Source organism: Ambystoma mexicanum, chromosome 11 (genome assembly GCF_040938575.1).
Source record: "Ambystoma mexicanum isolate Mex_15411 chromosome 11, UKY_AmexF1_1, whole genome shotgun sequence".
NCBI classification, from domain to species: Eukaryota; Metazoa; Chordata; class Amphibia; order Caudata; family Ambystomatidae; genus Ambystoma; species Ambystoma mexicanum.
Window position 1 is genome coordinate 1,297,759,946 of NC_090934.1, and position 22,383 is coordinate 1,297,782,328.

Genomic DNA, 22,383 nt, shown 5'->3' on the forward strand with positions numbered 1-22,383 from the left:
CTTGATGAGGCGATTGGCTGCTTTTATTTGGGTGGCTGCCTTCCTCACTTGGTACGGGTCAGCGATTGATAGAGGCTGGATGAGGTTATGGAAACAGTGTGGGTGGGATAAAGGGAAGCTTTATTCTTGTATTATTGGTCTCACTGTCACTGTGCCACCGGGGGCCCGGCCTTAAGAACCCCAGCTATGCTACATGGCTGATTTAATCGATTTGATTTGATTTTAATTCTTATATCGTGCTAAATCGCCCACAGTCCTCAAAGCGCACATAGAACAAGACAGTAACAGACATACGAAAACCTAAGTGACTAAAGGCACAAGCTGGTCCAATTTAATCAGGGTCACAGTTGAAAATTGGGGTCTTAATTCTCTTTTTTAATTCAGAAGGATTTTCACCTGTCGTAACTGAGTGGAAATTGTATTCCAGGCCCAAGGAGCTTGTACATCAAACCTGGTACCTCCAAAACTCAATAGTTTGAACCTGGGTTGCAAGAGCTGGGTGGCATCATAAGAACGCATTGGATGGGTTCAATCATTCATTGATCTTGCAAGCAGAGTTATTTCTTTTTGGCTGTCCCATGATCACCCCTTTTATGAGTTTTGCATCTGGCTCTAGCTGCCTCCAGGGTACCTTATGCCATGTCTGCATGTGGGTCAAGTTCAGGTTCAACCACATATGGAAACCTGAGAATTCTGAAGGCGGTCACCACTTTAAATGATGTGAAAGTGTTTATGTTTAAGGCATCCATTCGTCTCTCTGGGGTTGCCTGGGCTTATTGTATTGTATTGTATTGTACTTGTCATTCATATAGCGCCTTTTACCATTATTATAGTCTCAATGCTTTCTTCATGGGAACACCCTCTGAGAACCGAAGTCCAGAGTGTTGGAGGTCATGGAGTGCATTTGGCCAAATAAGGCTTAGCATGGCTGGCCAGGCTCCGGTAGAGAGCAAATCATGCAGTCAGGCATGTGGATGGGTGCTGAGAGGAATTAGAAAATGGTGTGTGTACTGTAGACTCACTATGTTTCCAGCGTGACCAAATTTGTCATAGGTCTGTGCTGCATTCTGATGTCAAGAGTGTTGAGGCATAGCCTGGTGTGAGTAGGCAAAGAGTTATGTGAAAAGCACAACCACATTTTGTCATAGTCCTTTCTGTATTCTGATATGTGCGGGTAGCCATGCCTGCGGCCAGTGTCCACCACAGTAGTGCGTTATACCTACCTAGCAGAATTCAGTGGTGATTTGTTGTTTGCGCTCCCACTCCCGTAATTGGCTTCTTTTGTCGATTCTTGAAGCTGTGAAATGAATCCTTATGGTGGGTGAGGTGGGGATACCAGACTGCCCTAAAGGGGACTGACAACTGCCTGCCTTTACACTGAAAGATGGGTGCATAACATATGCTTGGGAATGGAAATGTGATCAGTGCTTGGTCTGCCCCCGCCGACGACACATTTCCAGACCCTTAGCATCAATGTCTGAAAAGACCAACCCATGTGTGTGAGTGGCAGCACTGGTGAATTAACTGACCCTGGGCAGATCTCTTCCCTCAAATATGTCCCTATATGCCTGTGGTCTCTGCTGTAAGTCAGACCACAGCAAGGGTTTAAAAATGCATTACCAAGGTCCGGCACTAGGTCATCTTTGTAATAGGCTGTAGGATCTCTTCATTGGTAAACATGTATTCAGTGCTTTAAGTGGGCCGGGGCCTGCCGGGGCCGGGCCCTGGCAGTCTCCAGAAAGTGGGGCTGAGCCGGGGCCCAGCCGGGGCCCCCCGTCACACACAACATTGGCGGGATGCATTATCCCGCCGCAGCCGCGACGGGAGATGCGCCCGTCATTATGTCGGCCAAGCTGACAGAAGTGCCAGCCAGCCACAGCGAGGCTGAGGCTGGCGGCACTTCTGTCAGTTAGCGTAACTCCCTCTGATGACCCCTCATCAGGCTCATCAGAGGAAGTTACTGTCCCTTTGTTTTCCCTCTCCAGGTCACTGACCCCTGCACGCTCCGTGATCTAAAATGCAGATTAAATCACGGAGCCCGCGGGTTCGTAGAGGGTGAAAGACGCCTCGGGCTCAGTGATCTATGTGCTCTGAGCAGATAGATCACAGAGCCCGAGGTGCCTTTCTCCGTCGGCAAAGCTTTATAAAAGATGCCTTGAACTGTGTACGTTTCAAGCCATCTTTAATAAAGGTAGAAATATTTCTATGTTTATAAAAGACGGCTTGAAACGTGCACAATTCAAGGCATCTTTTATAAAGCTTTGTCGACGGACAAAGCCACCTTGCGGTTTGTTTTGTCTGTCATCAACGCTTTATAAAAGATGCCTTGAATTGTTTACGTGTCAAGCCTTCTTTTAGAAACATAAAAACATCTTACAAATATCTATGTTTATAAAAGGTTGCTTGAAAAGTACATAAACCATAGTAAGGTAAGCACACGAGTGTGCGTAACTTACTATGGTTTGTGCACTTTTCAAGCCACCTTTTATAAACATAGAAATATGTAACATTGCTATGTTTATAAAATATGGCTTGAAAAGTACACACACCATAGTAGTACGCATACAAACATATACATGCTCACATACATTTATATATTTGTTTCTGCACCTTACTATGATTTGTGCACTTTTAGGCCACGCCCACAATGAAAGCCACGCCCCCAAACGAGCCCCCCCCCTCAATTTCTTACCCCACTTAAAGCACTGCATGTATTCAATCAGCAACAACATCTGTAAACTTGTACGCATCGGGCACCACATTGATCTGTCAAATAGCTCCAAGCAGTCTCTGCTCGGCCAGCTTTCGCCAACACCAATCAAGCTTGAGATGGCTAATTTCCAGTGGGATGTTGCCCTGCTGGGACCATCATAACTGTGCCCATTTAAAAGCGCACTTAATTAACACCTCTCTCTCCTAGCTGGTCTATACCCAGATTATCTCTACCAAAACCACATTATATCTGTTTTGCAAAATAACCAAATCTGCCCCCACCCTTTATGTTATTCATACACACACCCCTTTCCAATACCCTGTTCATCTCTGAAATCAAAGAATGGATATTTGCATGGGAACTGTGGCCCTGGAGCAGAATAGAGTAAATATGCCATGCCTTTCAATTAGCACATGCCACTAAGGCAGAGCTGCTGGAAATCTGAGCCAATGCTAGTTGGTGTGGATGGACGAAGGGTGGTTTGGATGGACGAAGGGCATTGCGGCTCCGAAGCCTCTTGACCGCATTAGCCCACTGGGGGCTGAGGCAAAGACTTGAGAGCATAATGAGAAGCCACAGTGAGGTGCACCCTAAAACTACACCCACCACAGACAGATGGCACATTTCTTATCATTACATTCTCAATTGGGGCGTGGGGTTCCGCAGGATTCTCACCACCCTGCATACCCCACGGCCTGTTTCACATATACACGCCCCCACTTCGTGAGGGCACACTGCAGCTCAGTCTGGTCTTCAGTGGATGCTCAGGTGGTGAACAGGGCTGGTGGGGGTAGAGTAGAGGTCCAACATCGACTTGGTTTTCCATTACTCAGGCAGTACATGATTGGCTGTTTGATGTCCCAGGCTAAAGGGGCAAAAGTAGAAGCAGAAGTAGCAGCCCCATCCTTTATACCAATTTTGAATATCATGCCTTTCCCACGGCTTTTATTCTTAGGTGGCAACCTATACCAAGGGAATCACTCAAACAGTTAGGAATACTGATAGAGCAGGTATGTGCTTTGCCAGTGCATGCCATCATCACCTTTACCTCCTCAAAAGCAATCCTTTCTGATCAGCGATGCAATAGTATTACAGCTGGACTGTGGGAATGGTACCGAGGCAGGGCTTAGTGGCAAGGCCATCGAACAAATGCAGCACATGGAAAATAAGGTGGCCGGAAATGTTTGAAATCGCAGCCTTTAGAAACCATGTATTGCCACCTGCCTAATAGCTGCATTGTTTGCGGGTGTGTGGACAGGTGACACTCAACATCCTGGTCCTGTCCTTTCTCATCGTTACGGACCTTGAACTGCTTCCTGTAGATCACTTCAAACAAAATCCTGATCTATAGCTTCTACTTTTTTATCAGCCAGACAGATCCCTGATTCGTGATTAAGTGCCATAATGATTCCCATTTTCAAAACAAGAGAAAGACTACTTGCTATCAACTCTGGTTTAGATTTGGCAGCGAAAATAAATGGCAAATTCCTCCTTGGCCAACTAGAGGTTTGGCGTCAGGAAGGAAATGTACTGTCTGAGGTTCAGTGTGTTGGTTTTAGAAGGAGGATTTGCACAGTTCAACAATGTGTGACTCTCTGGCCTTTAGTCAATACATATTGACGATCAGACAGTGGTTGGTTGGTTCTGGTTTTTATGGATCTAAGTACTACCTTTGATAAACATATAGATCAATATTTATGGGAAGCCCGGAGGTCCGTGGGAATGGTAGGGCACAGTGGGCCTTATTACGAGTAGTGGGGAATGGGTTTAACGGCGCCGGTAATGGTGCCGGCACCATTAAACCCACTCCACACTATTACGAGGTCCCCTCAGGGGACCCGCTCTGGACGTCTGGTTTTTCCAGACGTACATATCGGGTTCCTCGAGGGAACCAGGGAGCTAACAATGGGATGTAATTGACGGGCTCGTTATTAGCTCCCTCCCCATTCCCATTGAGCCTTTTGGGGGCTCGAATGGGAATGCAGAAGGACCGGGCCCGGGTTCCCTGAAGGAGGAATTACCGGGCCCTCCGAACTCGGAATGGCCCGGTAATTTCCCATTCAGAGAACCCAGACACGATTTTGGAGGCAGCCATGGCACAAATAGCACCATGGCTACCTCCAAAGTCGTAATGAGGCCCAGTCTGTCCCGAATGATTCATTTATATTCCAATCTGCCATATTTGGTTAGATATGGTGAGCTAGGAGAATTGTCAGCCCCATATGTGGTTTCATTGGGAGTTTGCCATGAATGTGTCCTGGCCTCCCTTCTGTTTTCACTCTGTGTGAATGGAGTAGATGCAGAGCTTCTCGAGGTCACCCCTGATTTTCTCAGCATGGGCAATAGTAGGTGGCTAACCTACTATGCATGGACCATGCAGCGATCCTTTCCTACGTGCCATGCAAAAGCTTGTTTCCACCTACATCAAGGTCTGCAACCAACAGCTCTCCAGAAGGTCTGGACTACGAGTCTCAAGATCCCTCATCATTGACTATGCTGGATAGGGCTGATGGTAACTTTAACCCAAAACATCTGGAGATCCAAAGGTTGCAGACCTCTGTCCTACTTAGGTTATATGACTGATAATGAATTGGCAGTCACTGTTGTAAAATCAGCTGTACCTTGACTCGTAGCCTTTAAGCATCCCAGGAGCTTTATAACTAATAGGGCAAGTGGCAGGGATCCATCATAAGTTTTGTCATTTGATTACCTAAGACTTGCATAGTACAATATTTGGAAATGGGATGCTCATATAATGAAGCAAGCCAGGAGGCTGCTTAGGGTGGTGGTGCTATACAGGCAGAAGAGGGGAATACTCTGTCCATGGCTGCTGAGGGATAGCGAGCAAAGTCAATTGGGCTGTTCAGCTATGGGGCCTGGATTTGGATGATTAGATCCCTGTAGGTGCTTGAGGGTATGAAACTCGACAACATGAGAGTTATTCTCATTTTGTCCAGTTTCACCACCGAGGAACGTCTCTATTGGGAGCTTGGAATGTCACGAGTTATGGTCAAATTGGAACAGGTTCCTGTTAAGCTCAGGTCAAACATGTGGTCTAAACCTGCAGTGGTTCTCTCTCATCAGATAATTGAGGACCTAATGACCTGTAAACTGGGGATTACATCACTTTGTCTCTGTTATATCTGACCAAGTTTGGAGACCTTTGGGGGTTCAGTGGCATCCTCGTCCTACAGATTTTTGACATTTGCAGTCAAGTGTAGACCTCGTTCACTAGCTGCCACACTCTGAGGGTATGCTTTTTAAAAGGTGAAAGATATGGCATCAGTTGGATATCATTCGAGCCTTGAAACGCTTGTGTATAGGTGAATTAAAAATGCCATATCATATCAGATCAGAATTATCCTTGACATTGACGCCCGTCTCAGAGTTGTATCTAGATTGGCTAAGTAATAGGCAAAGAAGATGTTGTACCCCAAAGGTGAGATTCTTCCAGCTCCCTACAAAAGATGCATGTGCCGCTTGGAAGGGGTGCATCTCCCACACTGCAATTTGCCATTGTGATCAAGAGTCCATTAACAATGCAATGCACAATCCCGCACAGACGTATATACTTGCTTCTGATTTTGCAGGATTTTTGTTTTACCCAGTGCCAGGTTACTTTCAATTTTGTTCTTGCACTATTCATCAGAATCAGTCATTTGCACTTAAAAGTTTTTTTTTTAAATGCTTGTTGATTGAAAACAACCACCTATCATTTTATATTTATAGGATTTTATATTTGTATATTTAATTGGACCCTATTCTCTAACTAGGTTGTAATGTGTGTTATTTTGTTTTGGATATGTTTGATTATGTCTGAATAAGCTTTTATTGATGGATTGAGTGTTTCATGCTGAGTCAGGGCTCCTTCTACCTCACAATTTCTTCAGATAACTCCAAACACATCAGATCACCCCAACAAAGTAAAGCTATGATCGTGATGTTAGTCTTACAGAGGCAGAAACGGTGCTGTGAGGATTGGGGACCATTCTTAGAAGTGGTTCTCCTTCACCATTGTAAAGTCTGAGCGAGAACGCTGGAGAGATGAGATGGGGAAAGCACTGTTGCCCCGTCTGCTTGAGGCCCCTTCACCTCGTCCCCATCCCCTTTTCTTCTCCTGTTTGATGGAAGGGCCCCCTCGGCACGTCATAAATAGGTATTCAAGGTATGTGAAACAAGGGGAGCAGGCATGCTCCAAAGGATGAAGTCGCGCCATTCTATGTGGATGAAAATCTCTCTCAAGTATGTTATTAAATCTTATTTATTGTATTTCTTTATTTCTTTTGGTTGTGAATCACAACCTTTCAGATATGAACATAAGAATACATCATATAACATTGTTGCAGATAAATTAAATAGATAAAAAAGTCATTGAAGAATAGTAGAATAGAAATTATTTTTAGGCGGCCCATACGTAGTGATAAATACGATTTAAAACACTTCAGTTAAGGACTTCATTAAAATAATCATCATGGTTAAAAATAGGAATACCATAAAGCAATGATAGGAAATATACATTTACATTCACTTTCTTTACCGAATTAAAAGGGCAGTTAGCTGAAGATTGTTAGACATTGATTACATTTGATTTGAAACAATCATGTCAGAGGGCCTCATTCCGAGTTTGGAGGCAGCCATGGTGCTATTAGCACCATGGCTGCCTCCAAACTCGGGTCTGGGTTCGTGGTGTAGGAATGGGAATTTACCGGGACATTCCGACCTATGCGGACCCGATAAGTCCCCATTTCGAAAACCATTCCCATTCCCATTTGAGCCCACATAGGACTCAATGGGAATGGGGAAGGAGCTAATAACGGGCCCTCAATTTGCGGGCCAGTTATTAGCTGCAGGGTCCCTTAACGGGTCCCACTAAGTCAGGCTGGTAAAACCAGCCGGTCCTGGTGGGACCCGCTGAGGGACCTCGTAATAGGACGGTAGGGGGTTGACGGCACCGGCATCCTTACCATGCTATTAGCACCATGGCTACCCCCTTACCGCATTCTGGGTACGGGTTCCCGAAATAGGGACTTACCGGGTCATTCCAACCTTGGAGGACCCGGTAAATCCCCATTCCGGGAACCATTCCCCATTCCCATTCGAGCCTCCATAGGGCTCAATGGGAATGGGGATGGAGCTAATAACGGTACCGCATTTTGCAGTACCGTTATTAGCTCTGAAGTCCCTTAACTGGTCCCTTCCATAACGCCTGGTAAAACCAGGTGTTAAGGAGGGACCCGCTAAGGGACCTCGGAATAGGGTGGTAAGGGATTACCGGCACCGGTGTCCTTACCGGTGCCGGTAATCCCTTACCATCTACCTCGTAATGACCCCCAATGTTTCAATGTCATGTGGCAAAATGGGCAATGGCATTCATGGTGCTGCATGCCACCTCTTGATATGATATGGCATTTATAACGCGCCTGTACTGAGGTGTTTCTTAGGCCCTGAACTGTGGCCAATGGAAAGATATGACAGCAAAATGATGTTAGCATCTGCCGCAGTCGGCGGTTCACTGCCCTGTGCAAGTGCAATATGATATGGATCCGTTGTTTTTGGCATTGGACCTTTCCTGCACTTACTATTTTTCCTCTCCTCTCCTCTCCTCTCTTTCTTTCTTCTTCCCACCTCCTCGCTGCTTTGCCACATGCTGTTACCCGTGCCGCTCCCCAACTCACAGCCCTCAGATTTAGGCTGTTTGCTCCTTTTCCTCTTTCTCATGCTCCTCCTCACCTGCAAACTCATCTCTCTCTCTTCACTTGTGCTTTACCTGCATCTCCTCGCCCTTCCCAATGCGCTCGTTCCTCAGCCCTTTCCTGGGTCTCCCTTGTTAGTCTTAGGGTGCTCCTCTAGGACGTATACCACCATGGTCCTCTTATAACCTGGCACGTCCTCTCCCCAACCACTACCTGAATACACTCCTCCTCCTCAACACTCTTTCCACCCTTCCCCTTAAACACTCCCCTTTACCTCTAGCTGCCTTCAAAGTACTCGACTCCTCTTCTTCCGGGATATTCCCTTCACCCTCTTCCTCATCCCATTCTCCACCTCTCTTCTCCAAGTATCTCCACTAACCTCCTCCTCATTCCTGTTAACTTCCGGCCCTGTGCAAGGATGTTTTCCACCCTAGGCGAAAGGTCTTTTTGCTGCCCCCTACATCCTGACCACTGCAATCTCTGCTCCAAATGAGCCCTGTTTCTCCATGCTTGTTTTGTTTGTTTTTTTGTGCATTTATATAGCGCTACGAACCCTCAGATATCTGAGCGCTGCTTATTTCCCACGTGTGGTGCTCATTTATCGACCTCGGAAGGAGGTCTGCTGAGTGGATGAAAAGCTGAGTTTGTCCCTGCCAGGACTCGACCCTGCGTCGGCAGGCACTGCACGGATGTCAAAGCAAGCGCTCTACTCACTGTGCTATCTGACTGGCTAATAATGCATTGCTACACACGCGCACCAATTATTCAACTCACAAGCATAAGAGTGACAGAATGAGCATCAGGGCTGCAGGTTTCACTTGCACATAGAACAGGTGCAGCCAGTGGTGGCTAGGGCATTTGTAAAGCGGCGAGGTGTAAATGTTTTTCCTGAACTAGAAGTGCCCAAACCAACTCAGATGCATTTGGCAAATACTGAGCAGGAGTGGTGCATTTTACCAAACAAATGTCAGAGAAATTGGGCAAAAACACATCAGTTTCGTAGCAGTACATCTGAGGCAGTTTAGTAGATGCCAAGTCTCCAGCGAGGCACCAGAGCCTTTTGCAACACACTAAGAAAACCATATGCCCTGTAACATTATTGGCACTGTAAAACACATGTTCATATGCCTTGTGCCCAATACAAACAATACTGCCTGGCACTGCACGCCAGTACTGGCCCCTTTCACGAAGCAGGAGTAAAATTAAAATAAACTGGGAGCATACCCGCAAAGATGGTACAAACAATCCACACATTCCAGGAATCATCACTGAACTAATTCTCTCTTGACTGCAGCCAGAGTATTCTAATAATCCGCCTTTTATTTACTCTATGTTTTGGAAGCACAACACATGTTCATGCTGCCTTTTGTCCCGGGTCAGAGGTGCACCATGTAGCTCACTTCGCCACCTGCACAAGAGCACAGTCCCATCAGTGCCACAGTGCCAGAGGCGGAGGTCTCTACCCGGGTTGACATGAAGTACAATTTCACTACTTTATGTGGTCACAGGAGGTGGGAGGGGGTGCATCGTTATCTGAAAATTGCACCAGAGGGTGACTCTCCCATCCTAATCTCGCTTGCTTCGCTACTGCTGGAAACATTGCCACTTCTGCTGAGTTTCCCACAGGTTGAGCAGAGAGGTCTAGGAGAAGAACCACACTTGTGTCATCAAAGGGTGGGAGTTTCCCAACACGCAGTTTTCTCACATTGCAGAGAAGCATTTCCTTTTGCAGACGAACGCCTCGACACTGCGCCTTTGAATCTGCGCTGGGAGTTTTCTAAAACTCGCGCACGGCAATCTCTCGCTCCCAGGAGGGGGCGGAGCTCAGTGCAACTCACGTGACTGCTCACGTGACATTCCCTGCCCACAAAATCGGGCCAGTCTACCCTTGTGGCGTTAAGCCCGGGGGAGTAAAGTCTACTGGCTGTTGTGCGGCTGTTTGGCGCTGGATGGGCGCAAGACAAAGCTAACAGACTAACGGATTACCTACATCTGGGGGATATTATCCTGAGCTGAGATCGAAGACAGGCTGAACGCACTGCATTGAGCACACAAGGTGAGCTAATCCCGTACTCTAAGCAGATATCCAACCCTATATACTCTTGTAAGCCAATCAAATATCGCATAACGCCTGATAGATATAGTCTAGCATCTGGGCGGGGCATTATCGGGAGTCTGCGAGGGGCCTGACCCCCTCGATCCTTAATCCCCCACAGTTCAGTGACTACTCCAAAACTGAGCTGACCGAACCACATAGCTGTAGAGTCTCGAGCACTTACACCAAAAGGAGAATGGCTGATACACAAGGCCACAACGGAAACCCTAATGTGGACCTATCAGTAACGATTAGAACGCTGTCTGCTGGCCAAATACCGGCGGAAAGCCTGACACATCCACACACAAGATCACAACTGCGAAGATGGAACTCGCTGGCTACCTCATGTAAACCCCTTGGGCGGCAGTCGACCAAGCCCAATCGTAAACCCGATGGTAAGTCAGACGGTGACGGCGACCACACGGGGGAGATAAACTGTTTACCATCAGCTTCTGACCCCGAAAATACACAAGATCTAGACCAAGACTCAGTTCAGACCCAATCAAGAGAAGAACAACTGAAGACTACCGATGTTATCACCGATAACCAGCAACACACTATAAGTCTACAGAATGCTGGTCAAAACTGGATAGCACTCTGCCCAGCGGCGTTAGACTCTGCTCTCACCAATACAGAAGAAGACCAAGAAAGTGATCTTCCAAGTGTACCTCTGAGCAATGTTATCTGCGAGGGCGAGCCAGGCATTAACGGTTCACCTCGTAATTTTCCTTTAGAAATCGAAAGGAGCCAGGTTTTGATACATGACGAAAGTGGCTCCTTATCAGAGGGCACCGTGATGGAAGCGACGAAAGATAGACCACTCATAAATAGACATGATTCCTCCATAACTTCCTTGAAGAACTGGCAAGTAAACGGAGATGCACACCTGCATCTAAAGCAAAAAACGGGACTCACTGACACTTGCGTCGGTGCCTCAAATGACGATGAGGTTTTCCATCAAGCAAATCATGATACAACTGAGACCCTACGCAATAAAGAGCCTATTGCTTCGGGATCCAACAGGAGAAACTCACTGGAGGTTGTTAATAAGATACTAAATGACATCACACTAATAAACAAAGCACGAGGTGCCACAGTAAAAGACAGTCTGGTCTCTTCGATCCACGAGTCCAGTGTCATCGAAGCTATTGAAGATATTGTAGACGTAATGAAGGAGACCTTGGGTGCGCCTTCTCTATCACAATGGAAAAATGCCTATGGGAAACGTAGGCGTATCGAGTATAGTCGATCTCCTACTCTACCGTGTTCACAGAGAAAAGGCAAAAAAATCCCTTCACAAACTTTAACGAGACCAACAACACTCTCACCTAGTCACGAAGGTCTCCCAGAGATGAGACAATCACCCCCCCTTCCGTCATCATCATCTGACTCTTCTTACTCAGAGTCACAGTACAACATATCAAGGCGCCTCAAACCTCGAATGCAACAACCCCCTCAAAATAAGCACGAGGAGATCTCCTCTGAACTAGTCGGTTGCATAATGAAAGAGATTCAACCACTTGTAATGTCTTCTCTTGCAATATCTATAGCTCCGTTTCTAAAACTATATGAGCAAGTTGACGGGAACCTTAGAGATCTGTCCACACTAGTTGCAATGATCAACTCAAAATTGGTAGGTCTGGACATGGAAATCACATTAACAAACCAAGTGCAACGAGACTCCAACAAAAGAATTGAGACTCACTTGACTACTCTTCTGGATCAAAGGAAAACTAACGGATCGGAAAAAAAGCTACTGGCAGAAGTCGCTAAAGAAGCACTTAACCTCCTAAAAACAAGGAAATTTACAACGGAGTCTGCCGATGAAGAACGAATCACTATCCGTCCGGAATCTCAAGAGCGGATCTGTAAGAACACCAAAACAAGTCCTCAGGTGACCACCAACCTGGAGCCCGACCTGAATAAACGAGTTTCTCCATTGCAACAAGCCGAGAGCATACCAATCGAAAGCCAAGGGGTGACTAGCCCTCTGCCTCCATCCATTGATCTAACCAAAGACGTTGCCACACAGCAGACACATTTACATGTTGGCACAAGATCGAAGGAGATAGGAAATTCTGAACTAATTGACAACGCAACAAAAATCATCTCACCTAATATGCACCCACAGGACCAACTAAACAAGCCTTGTTTTCAAACAATCTTAGACAAAACAAGATCGATACTGAATCCAGCCTCTCTTGATCCCCAAATACCAACTACCTCAACTGATATTGAGAATTGTGCCAGACTGCAAGATTGCGTCCCTGGGCAGCTTGATTCTGAAACTGAAAGAAATAATGGCATCTTTGCGATCTTCAAGCAAAACACTAAACAGACTACTGGAACGCCCCTAAACCTAATAAGAAAGGAATCTCAAATTAAAAAAACAAAAAACCAATGCATTAAGAACTCTCGACGTGGTAACAACTCCAGAAAGTTCTTACGTAACATAAAAACAGTAAATGTAACCGTAAACCAGAATATAAAACCTGCGGATCCAACTCTGAACAAAAAGAGCTCAGAAAAGGAGGCAACAGGTGAGTTCTCTAATCAAAAAAGCGAGGAATCTAACAAGGAAGCTGAACAAATGAACGAGCTGATAAATATGTCAACTTACGATGACACTGATGAATTAGAGCCAATTGACCACAGGAATTCATCTGAGTCAACTTCAAGTCTTAATGAGCCTCTACGAGACACGGTAAACACGAATATGGAACGAAAATCAACACCCACACTGTTGTCCTCACATACGACAACGTCACAAAGAACTTGCACAATGATGCCCAAGATCGTAAACACCGAAAAAGCCCCACTGGCGGAAGCTAGCACCACCTTCCTCACTTTGACAGAAAGACGAGAAATGACGCTAAAAAAAATTGAGGATAGAGATTGTCAAAACATAAAAATACCCAAAAGCCTGCCCGAACCAGAATCCAGGAAGGTAATTCGAGAGCCTCACGAAGAGGTTCGAAAATTCGCACCAAACAAGTGTTATGGGAAAGGATCTCTGGTGATCAAAGCTCCCGCAACAAAACAAATGCTTGGAGAACACAAAAGAAGTGACTCTTACCAAAACGAACACCTAGATAACAAAACTTCCACATTTACTTACAAAATAAAGATTGAAAGTTTGGAAAGTCAAGATGACGTGATCATGAACCGTAACAATGTTCTACGATTACTTCACTGCGTCCCGCGTCTGAGAACGATACAATCGTACGACATTAAAACAGTGGAATTCCCACAGGAAGGTCAAAACGACCTTGTACTAATACATCTAAAATCAAAAATGATAACCAACAGTATCCTGGATGCAACGCCAGAGCTGATGTCGCTTGGATTCGACATTCTGGAACTAAATAATGAAGAAAACCATAAAACCCACTCTTACAAAATTACAGAACCACAGTTAGTCTCATCCTTCTGGAAGAAAAGTAATGAAGTGAAGAGTCCTGAGAAAAAGCAAGAGGTTGGACAACTTAATAGAATTCAGCGCATCAATAGTGATTGTGGCTCAGGAAAAGCGGAACATGTCCAAAATGACATGGTGGAACAAATCCAAATCACAATTACTGGCACTCAAGCTCTCAACAAAAAAAACTGTACTGCCGAACTGGAAAATAACGAAAACGAATCATCGGATAACTGGGGGTGGCTGGCAAAAGCCCTGAACAAAACAACTCAAAGCTAATGCCAACTAGAAAACCCGCCCCCGACAGTCAAGTTCGGCTCCTGGAACACCAGAGGATTTGTGCATCTACATCAAGAGAGCTGCTTTCCGGGGTTGGATGTTGTGTGCCTTCAAGAAACGTGGATGGACAAGCACCCCATCTCTGGAGAATATGAGATCGCATTTAATCCAGCCATCAAACAACTGAAGGGTAGGCCCATGGCAGGCCTCATTACCCTGATTAAAAAAAGTTCTGGATATCAAATTCTCAATACTGAAAACGTGACTCCCTACATTCAGGCCACGACAATTGTACAAAGCAACTTAGGAAACAAGAAAACCCACATCCTGAATCTATATTGGAACCACAAGACTACAAGCGGCAATGAATACATAGATCAAGTTACTACTGTCATAGATGATTGGTTCGAAGCAGATGTTGGCGTCGATATAGTGATCTGTGGAGACTTGAATATGAACTGCCTAACAACAAATAACAAACTAGATCCAAAAAACACCAATAAATTACAACTCGCCAGTCAATGGGCGACAGAGATGGAGCTAAGAAACCTCATGCTGATGAATGGAAACATAGCAGGCGATATTCCAGCTCAACCAACCTGGTCCAGAGGCACCCAACGATCGACGCTTGATTACTTTTACGTCAGCGAGAAAATACATCAACACGCAACTTCACTCGTGGTGCACCCTATGACCAATAGTGATCATGACTTAGTTATTCTGTCATGCATCACAGCTTATGGAGCCAAACCCACAACATGGAAATCCCCGGTAATGATTGAATCCAACAGGGTCAGACTGAAACTAAAGAAAACAGAGGTTAAAAACATACTAACCACATATGTAGTCGAACAAAAAGAGATCGATTACATCCATCTCTTAGACGATTTCAAAGAAAAACATCAAGGATCCAAAGCTCGTGGCTTTGTTGCAAGACACAAATTTGATCTAGAGCTGAGAAAAAGAAAGAGAGAATTAAGAGCGCAAATAAGACATCTACCGAAAACTGACGCCAACAGTTACTTAACTGCAAAAAGAGAGTGCAAACAAAAGTATAAAAACTGGTTACGAGCACACAAAGCAGACATGATGCAGAACGACGCAGAACTAATTATGGAAAAACTGCAAAATAAAAACTCCTCTGCTTTCTGGAAGATAATTAACCACGAAGGAGCCCCGCAAATGGCAGTACTGACAAACGCAATTACTGAAGCTGAGTGGATACATCATTTCTCGAAGCTATACAGCAAGAGAACCACCGCAGCCGAGACACTATCACCTATCCGAGAAAAATGGAAGTTGGAATTTGAGAAAAACGATATCGAGGAGATAATAAAAAGAGCTAGCTCCTCCAGAGCACCAGGCCCGGACGGTCTAACAAATCACACAATCAAAGAAAATCCAGAGCTGTGGGCTGAGTTATGCCACACGATGTTTAAAAGAATAGCAGCTAATCGTAAAAGCCCGGATTCATGGAAATGTGCAATAATCATCCCAATCTTCAAGAAAGGGAATCGATCTGATCCAACAAATTATCGACCCATTGCGCTGTTAGATGTGTTAGGCAAAGTGTATGCGACTCTCCTACAACAACAACTTGTGAAATGGGCAGCTGACTCAAACCACCTGGACCCACGACAGACTGGCTTTGTCAAGGGGGTAGGCTGCGCCTTGAACCTCCTCTTAATTAACCTTCTCAAAATGGAAGCCATACGAACAAGATCTAAGGTGTACCTCGCACTGATAGACTTCTCACACGCCTTCGACAGCATAGATAGAGAGCTACTATGGGAGAAAATGAAGTCGTGGGAATGTCCGGAAGATCTGATAGCGGCCATCAAAGAGCTCCACACTGGCACAAGCATTAAAATCCGCCTAGATCAAAAAGGCACCCTATCCAAAGCGATACACACCTTTCGCGGGGTTAAACAGGGTTGCCCACTGGCTGCTATAATATTTAACTTATTCTTATCGGACATTGGAGGAGCTATTGACAGCGTACGCTCCTTCTCTCCAAAAATACACGGAGCCCCATTAAGCTGGATGCTATATGCCGATGATCTAATATTGCTAGATGTAACACCTATAGGGCTACAACGAAAGATCGACGCAGTAGATCTATATGTGAGTGCAAACGGCTTACAAATCAACAAAAAGAAGTGTGAGGTGCTAACATTGCAAAACTTGAAAACATCAAAGCACATAAAACCTAAATGGCACTTGGGAAAGGGATGGCTAAACAACACAACAAACACAAGATATTTAGGCATGCAAATCAATTCAAGCCTGAATGACAGCCAATGGGAACAGGTAGCCAAAACCAAATGCCGGCAATTTGCATGCCAAGCTAGCGTATTACATAAGAAATACGGAAAATTCTCAATAAAACCGGTAAGGAACTTTTACTGTCAAAAGGTAGTGCCGGCCTTGATCTTTGGTGCAGAAAATGCTCTTGGTTGTTCCGCCGATGTCTGGTCTACCCTAGAAAACATCTTCTGGGTAAGAGTTTTGCAATTACCGAAGGGTACATCTACTGCGTGCATCAGATACGAGCTAAACCTAATATCAATTAATGCACGATTTTGTGGGCAGGGAATGTCACGTGAGCAGTCACGTGAGTTGCACTGAGCTCCGCCCCCTCCTGGGAGCGAGAGATTGCCGTGCGCGAGTTTTAGAAAACTCCCAGCGCTGGGACTACCTCTATAGGCAAGTAAGTTCTGGCAAAGACCGAAATAGGTTTAGAAGGCACGGGAAACGTACTACTTCAAGAAGGTGTTTCACTTCTAATCAAACCTATTCTGTAATAACTAGAAAATAATAAAACACCAAATGCTTGCTGCTGAGTCCCACATGTAGCGCCACGAGCCCAGTACTGCTAGTAGCACAATGCAAGCAGACACCAACAATTATATAGTGCTTAGAGGCTAGCATAAAGCGCACTTGACATTGTTTCGGTTTCATGAAGCTCGCCACTGTGATGTGACAGATACATACGTTGTAAGTATTTTCATGGGCTGGGGGAATAAAAGTTAAACAGAGTTAATCTGCAGGCCATGTCAGAGCTGTGAGTTCTGTGGTAGGCAATGCAGAGGGCTGAGTGGATGGGCATGAGGCAGACACATGGGTGCAGGGACAGCGTCAGGGCCTTTCAGTCTTTTCAAATGAAAGGGGCCTCCCGCCTCGGGGGAGGGGGGGCGGCAACTGCATCCATGTTGCTGTCACCAGTCTTGTAACACTGCAATATTTCCCTTTCTCTGTTTTTGTTCTCGGGCTTAAAATGTGCGCTTTGCAGGCACCGCTCACATAACAGGCTGTGTTTCTGGTCGTCACTTTTCACGGGATAAGCAGAAGTCAACTCATTGCCTTCTAACACTGGTTCCACTTCCTCCTCCACATCAGCCACTTGCTGACAAAGAAGGATGTATAACATCTGGAGTCTATGGGCCTCATTCCGAGTATGGAGGAAATCATGGCGCTATTTGCGCCCTGACTACCTCCCATATCGGTACCGAGTCCGCCCTGGTTCAATGGGGACATACCGGTCCATCCCGACCTTGGAGGGACCGGTAAGTCCCCATTGAAAAAAACATTCCCCATTCCCATTTCAGCCCCCATAGGGCTCAATGGGAATGGGGAAGTCGCTAATAACGGTACCGCAATTTGCGGTACCGTTATTAGCTCCCTGGTCCCTTAGCGGCTCCTCGTAGAAGGGCGCAAAGGGATTACCAGCACCGAAGTCCTTAATGGTGCCCGGTATCCCTTTGCGCCCTACTCGGAATGAGGCCCTATGGGCCTGATTCACAGAACGTTTTCCTATGAGATTGTGCCATTATAAAACGCGTCAGCGATTCTGGGCCTGTAAAAGGCTTGTGTGGTAGGGATATGTGATGATTGCATGAGCAGACACGCGGACGGAAAGTACTGTAGAGACAAGAATACAGTTTTTCAATGGGTAGTTATGGAACTGGATAAGTAGTGCTTAATACCAATTAAGGGATTCCCTAACACTGGCTAAGCAATGGTAACGATGGAGATCATGTGGCATTTGGTGCACACATGTGGATTAATCGCACTGAATGAGGGAAAAGTTGGAGACCACTTACGGTGTAGTCACCCTGCCAAGACATGGCAGGGAATAGACATGTAGCAGCATCACAGCTACAAGAGACTAGCGGGAGAGAGAGAGATGGAGAGAGCGAGAGAATGAATTATGTTGCTGTAGGCACGCAAAAGTTCATAGCGATTTCTACATACTGTCCATCTGGCACTTTTGGTGGGGCCCGGCCTGCCCAAACTTTGCTCAGGGGAGGCCCAGGCCAAAAACGTTTGAAGACCAGTGCTGTAGTGTGTGGAAGGGAGGCACATTCAAGCGAGCAACAGCGCTTTGCAGATAGGTGCAAAGCTGAAGACCCTTTAGGATGTCTAAGTGAAGGGCACGCAAGCCAGTTAATGCACAGACTGGGGATGCACCAAATATCAATATGCCACGTGCCTCCCTGAATTAGGGTCAGAGTAGAGACATACACGCTGACACACACGCACTGGCCGGTGTGACAGACTAGACACTGACCTGCTGCAGTGCTGACTGTACTGCTGCTACTAGCTGAGCAGTGGGCACCACCAGTATGTACTTCTCTCCTGAGCCTGTCTGCCATCATTCTCATTGGGCTTCTTTCTTGCTCAAAATCAGCTGTCTCTCTCAGGCAGGGCCGCAGCACCACGGGCCAGTGCAGCAGGCTGCAGCAAGTGCAGGGCGGGCCACGGTCCAGAGAAGTAGAACATTTGTTTGGCATGTGCAGTGCTAATGCACAGGGGCGTTCTGAGACCCTACTCACAGCGCCACACCCACATCCAAACCGAACCGCACAGTGGCTGCTGCAGCAGTGCTGCGAGTGCCGCCTTCAAGTAGTCGAGAGAGGGAGAATAATAAATAACGTATACAAAAATGTCTGCATGCTTATTGCCGTCAGCGGAATTGTCTTCGCTGCCATTCTCTGACTATAGGCAGCGCCTAGTGCTAGCACCGGGCCTGGTTAACTTCCTCCTCTCTCCGCCTCATGTTCCTCCTCTCATCCTCACCCCTTGTGTTACCTTACTCCTCTCCAGTTCCGGTCTTGCACCTCTTCCCACCACCACTCCTTTCATCCTCTGTATCTCCTTTCATCCCCTTCTTCCCTTTTCACCCTCTTCCTCTCCCTTACTGCATTCCCTCCCACCTTATTATTCTCTGTACCTCCTCCTGCTGTCCCTCCTTGGCGCCTCCTTATTCTTCACAATCTCTAACCTCCTCTCATGCCCCCTGGCCAATTTTCTCTAGCCTACTTCCTCCTGTTCTTGCCTCCAATCTCCCACTCATCAACTCCAGAACTCCTCCTCCCTTCTGTGCTGGGGAGAGGCTTTTATATGGCACTTGAAATGAATGCCTTTAGTCTGATTGGCTGTAGGGGGCATGAGATGGGTCTGGGCATGCTCAATGGCTAGTAGGTAGTTCTGATCTATCTCTGGCAGTAGGTCATCAAATCGGACAGCCTCTATCTTGAGCCCCTTTCCAGAATGTTCTTTCTGCTGGCTGGGCTGCAGCTGCCACTCCCTACTCGCTGGTTGCTGGAAGGGTGCTTTGGACCACGATGTGGCTGCCTCCTGTAGACCACAGTTGAGTGAGTGTACTGATCACACCCCTGAGCCCTCTGCGTGCCGCGTGGCCCCTCCCGTCCTTCCTTCCAGTGGCCGCTCTGCTCCTCCGCGTGGCTCCTCTGGAAATGCAAAGGGATCTGTCTGGTTTGTGAAGGAGTTCGCTTCCCATTTTAAATTTTGCCATCTTAGTGTATTTTTTTTCAGTGCAGGAAGCTTGCCCAGAGCAAAACCAAAGGTCCCACACCGAACACACTGAGCACTCGTTTGTTTGTGATAGCTGCTAATAATTCGGTTGGCCCACTGTAGTGGGCTATATCCGTTGTTAAAGACTCTATAGGCTGTGTTAAAGGCCCGCACTTTACTTGGCTTGCTTGGCTTGGCTCTTTAATTTGGTCCCGGGCCTTTAATAGCCAGTAAAGCCTTCTATTGAAGATTTAAGACTAACGTGTGACTGCTGGATGATGTCTCGAAGCCACGTTGCTTCCGATAGCACTGCACGCCTGCTTCTCTCCGAGGTAGAGAGGGCGTGTGAAAGAAGTTTAGGCTAAATAAACGGATTATTCCACATGTTCCAAATAAATATAAGTACTGTGTGTTGCAGGGTGAAAGTGGGCATGCCACCTTAAGTGAGGGGCCACCTTATGGCGAGGAGGAAGGACTTGACACAAGGGACATGGGAGAAAGAGGAGGGGCTACTGGAGCCCGGGACAGATGCATGTAGAGGGCAATAAAGGAGGTTGTTCCCTGAGCTGTCTCCTGCATGCCTTTGTACAATATGGCCCCCTCAGGGCTCACAGGCACAGAGGTGCATGCTGACACCATATTGTGGTCCAGGTGAGGACTACAAACTCTGGCGACGAGGGGAACGAGCGCCCACATTGTGCAGCAGATTTGAGGGTACAGGACTACAACACTGTGCATATGTTGCAACTCATGACGATTTAATTAAAAACATCAAAAAAATAAAAAGGGTGAGTGGTCCTCGATGGAATCCATTTGGTGGTGCAGCTAGAGCAAGCTGAGTTGTAATTGCAATATTTTCCTGTGACACGCTTTGGAGCTGTACGGAAAGTTGTTTACAACGGACACAATTGTTATGTCGAGGAAACGTGACGTTTGAAGTTACGGTTGCTGAAACCGAGCTCTGCTTTTTCTTGCAGATGAAAATGAATGCCACAACGCCCACATTTGCGGTGGCGCCGCCTGCCACAATACGCTGGGAAGTTTCAAGTGCACCTGCCCCACCGGGTTCCAGTACGAGCAGTTTGCCGGGGCTTGCCAAGACGTGAACGAATGCGGCTCTTCCCAAATGCCCTGCAGTTTTGGCTGTTCCAACACCGAGGGGGGCTATGTCTGCGGATGCCCACCTGATTACTTCAGAATAGGACAAGGGTAAGGAAGGGCTGCCAGTTCCACAGCTTGCATGCATGCGTTGACGTTTGTGTGTGTGCATTGGTCTATTGCAAACCTTTCACCATGTGTATAGACATAGAAAAAAGACAAAAAGAACAAGGAAAAAAGAACACAAAAGCATACAATCTGTTCAACGAATCATAGTGCATCTTAGTTAGTATTCCGCTTAAAAAAAGATGTATTTCAAATTATATTTTGTTTAGCTAAAATGAGTCAGCTCAATCCATCTACCTACTCCTGAAGTGAAGCCCAAAACTTACCAGCATAAGTGACTACTTGAATGTGAGGCGGAGTGAGTGGGAGGGGAGGGAGTGTGTATAAGTAGATGAGTGAGCGCATGAGTGGTTGCGGGAGCAGATGGGTCAGTGTTTGAGGGAGCGGGTGGGGGAGCGAATGTGGGAATGGGTGAGTGTGTAACTGAATGAATGCGAGAGTTACTCAGTGATTGAGTGAATGGGTGAGTGATTGAGGGAGTGGATGGTGGGATGTAGCTGAATGAATGAGAGCGTTCGTAAGTGATTGAGTGAATGGGTGAGTGAATGAGGGAGTGAATGGTGGATGAGCGAGTGAATGGGATAGCTGGTGAGAGTCAGTAAGTTACTCGTCTAGAGCGTGCCCAGCAGTAATCATCTCCTAGGAGCTGGCGCATGAGTGCCATTGCTTGCCTACTTCGGTCTTACAAGAAGATATGCAAAGTCTGTCTTACTTGAAGATGGCCATTCATTTGCAGAGGGAATTCCTAGAGGAGTTTATTACAGAAGTTAGGGCCAAGCAGCAAGTAGTGGTAGACCCTTGCGGCAGTGCACATGGACATTGAAGATGCTTGTCAGTGTGGTACAACAAGTCCCGCCTTCCAGAGGAGAAGCAGTGAGGATTCGGCAGCATCTGTATGTACATGTAGCGTGGGCCCTGCCAATGGGTAGACCTATGTAAAAGCCGGAGTCCTAAGAGGAAGCCGGGCCTACACACAGAGGCCTGAGAAAGCTCCCTAAATTCTAAGGCTTAGAGCTGGCAGGATTTAGCAGTCTTTGCAGCTTGTGCCCTCTTCAGCTAATATCATGGAAGATGAACAAGAAAAGGGAAGGCGCTTCGGGTGTTCCAAGGCAATCAGTTTTCTGTGCAGCTGCCTTGATTCGTC

General features: G+C 46.5%; 1 protein-coding gene across 1 annotated transcript in view; it reads left to right on the forward strand.

The window, feature by feature from the left end:
* FBN1 (fibrillin 1) overlaps positions 1 to 22,383 on the forward strand; it is a 643,598-nt gene that overhangs the window by 618,313 nt on the left and 2,902 nt on the right. Inside the window, exon 63 of the mRNA XM_069624792.1 lies at positions 20,993 to 21,224. Coding sequence (XP_069480893.1) covers positions 20,993 to 21,224 — 232 coding nt within the window. The remainder of the gene's footprint in view (positions 1 to 20,992; positions 21,225 to 22,383) is intronic.